The 1,454-nt window shown below is 38.7% G+C and overlaps 1 protein-coding gene across 1 annotated transcript in view; it reads right to left on the bottom strand.

The window, feature by feature from the left end:
* Position 1: 1 nt before the first annotated feature.
* The window catches only part of LOC115241649 (acidic leucine-rich nuclear phosphoprotein 32 family member B), a 9,190-nt gene continuing 7,737 nt past the window's right edge, over positions 2-1,454 (bottom strand). Inside the window, exons 2-3 of the mRNA XM_029817496.1 lie at positions 932-1,106; positions 2-835 (exon numbers count right to left, since the gene is read on the bottom strand). Of these exons, the coding sequence (XP_029673356.1) occupies positions 768-835; positions 932-1,106 (243 nt within the window). The 3' untranslated portion in view covers positions 2-767. The remainder of the gene's footprint in view (positions 836-931; positions 1,107-1,454) is intronic.

The following is a 1,454-nucleotide window of genomic DNA, read 5'->3' as shown; positions in this document are numbered from 1 at the left end:
AATGCCGAGAGATGTCCATTCGTGTCTATTTTATACTTCATTTATTTGCCGCTCGTTACGTATGAATCGCTTAATTCTGCTCGATAGCCTCGCGCTCCTGTGAAGACACTGCAATTACTCATTTCGATTTGAGAAGGAGAACTCAATATATCACACGCACAAGGTGAGAGACATTCGTCAAACTACAAACGTAAATTTGATTTTAAATGTAAAAAAATCTTCACCTTCAAATATTCATTTTACAACTATTTAAATATAATAGTTTTTTTTTTATATCTTAAATAAGTTTCGATATAAAATTGTCCCGACGAAGAAAGCCAGATGACGGCAAATACCAGTTAATAGGTGGTTCGGATAAAACAATAGATTCGTCTTGGGAATCCCGCGAATAAACGATCGAAATAAAAATATGGATAGCAAGTAGAATTAACCCCCGAGTCCACAGGACGAATATATAGTTATCATTCAAACTACCTAATAGCATTTGGTGACGGCTAGACTACCAGAATTGCGAAGAGCCAAGACAAGTAGAGAATTGCGTTCGCATCTAATGCGTGTCAGCCCACCACAATTCCGGTGAGGTGGTAATTTTTATTTGTAGGTCGGAAGAGAGAGGATCCAGTAACACGGATTGGGCACGATGGATATCAACATTGTTACCAACCACTCAATATGAGAGTAAGTTTGCTGAGTTTGCCGAAAATCGACGATGACGCCACGTGCCTAACGCCTCCCTTCTTAGTTACATATCCCTCCCCCTTCTTTCATTATGCGTCCTCCTCTTCGTCTTCTACTTCACCTTCTACTTCACCTTCCGCATCATCATCTTCTTCGTCTGTAATATAACAAGGAGAGGGGAATCGTTTCGATGAAACGTTCTTAAAAAGAAATATGTATTAAAAACACAATTAAAGAAATTGCTTATCTCTACCTTCTCCCTCTTCTAAATCTTCTTCACCTTCAGGTATGTCGTCGTCGTCATCATCTTCCTCTCCATCACCGTCCACTTCCTCCTCCTCTTCAATTTCCTCTTCAATTTCTTCTTCTTCTACTTCTCCATCTCCATTTTCCTCTTTTTTCTGTTTTTTCGTTTCTTCATTTTTCTCCTATAACATGGAAAGACGGCTTATTTAAAACAAATTCTCTAGACAAATAAGAAATTTGGCGGCAAATACGTAAAGATTTATCATCAATTATGAATGTCTCGAGAAATATGTATAAAATATAAATTAATATTCGTGACATCGTTTATTTCACGTGTATAAAAAAGCATTACATTTTTTTTTTTTTAGCGTTAAAAGGAAATAATAAGGAGGAAAGAAAATTCAGCTTCGCGCGACGGCAGCGACAGCGGGAGAGACGACCAATAAGAACGGAGAAAAGCGTACCGGTCGGCGAGGAGGACAAAGTCCCTTCCCGCCAAGAAATACGGCGGCGAGAAAAGAGAGATGGTG

The sequence above is a fragment of the Formica exsecta genome, unplaced genomic scaffold (genome assembly GCF_003651465.1).
Source record: "Formica exsecta isolate Colony F162 unplaced genomic scaffold, ASM365146v1 scaffold500, whole genome shotgun sequence".
NCBI classification, from domain to species: Eukaryota; Metazoa; Arthropoda; class Insecta; order Hymenoptera; family Formicidae; genus Formica; species Formica exsecta.
Note: the sequence above shows the minus strand (reverse complement) of the source record. Positions and strands in the feature narration are given on the sequence as shown.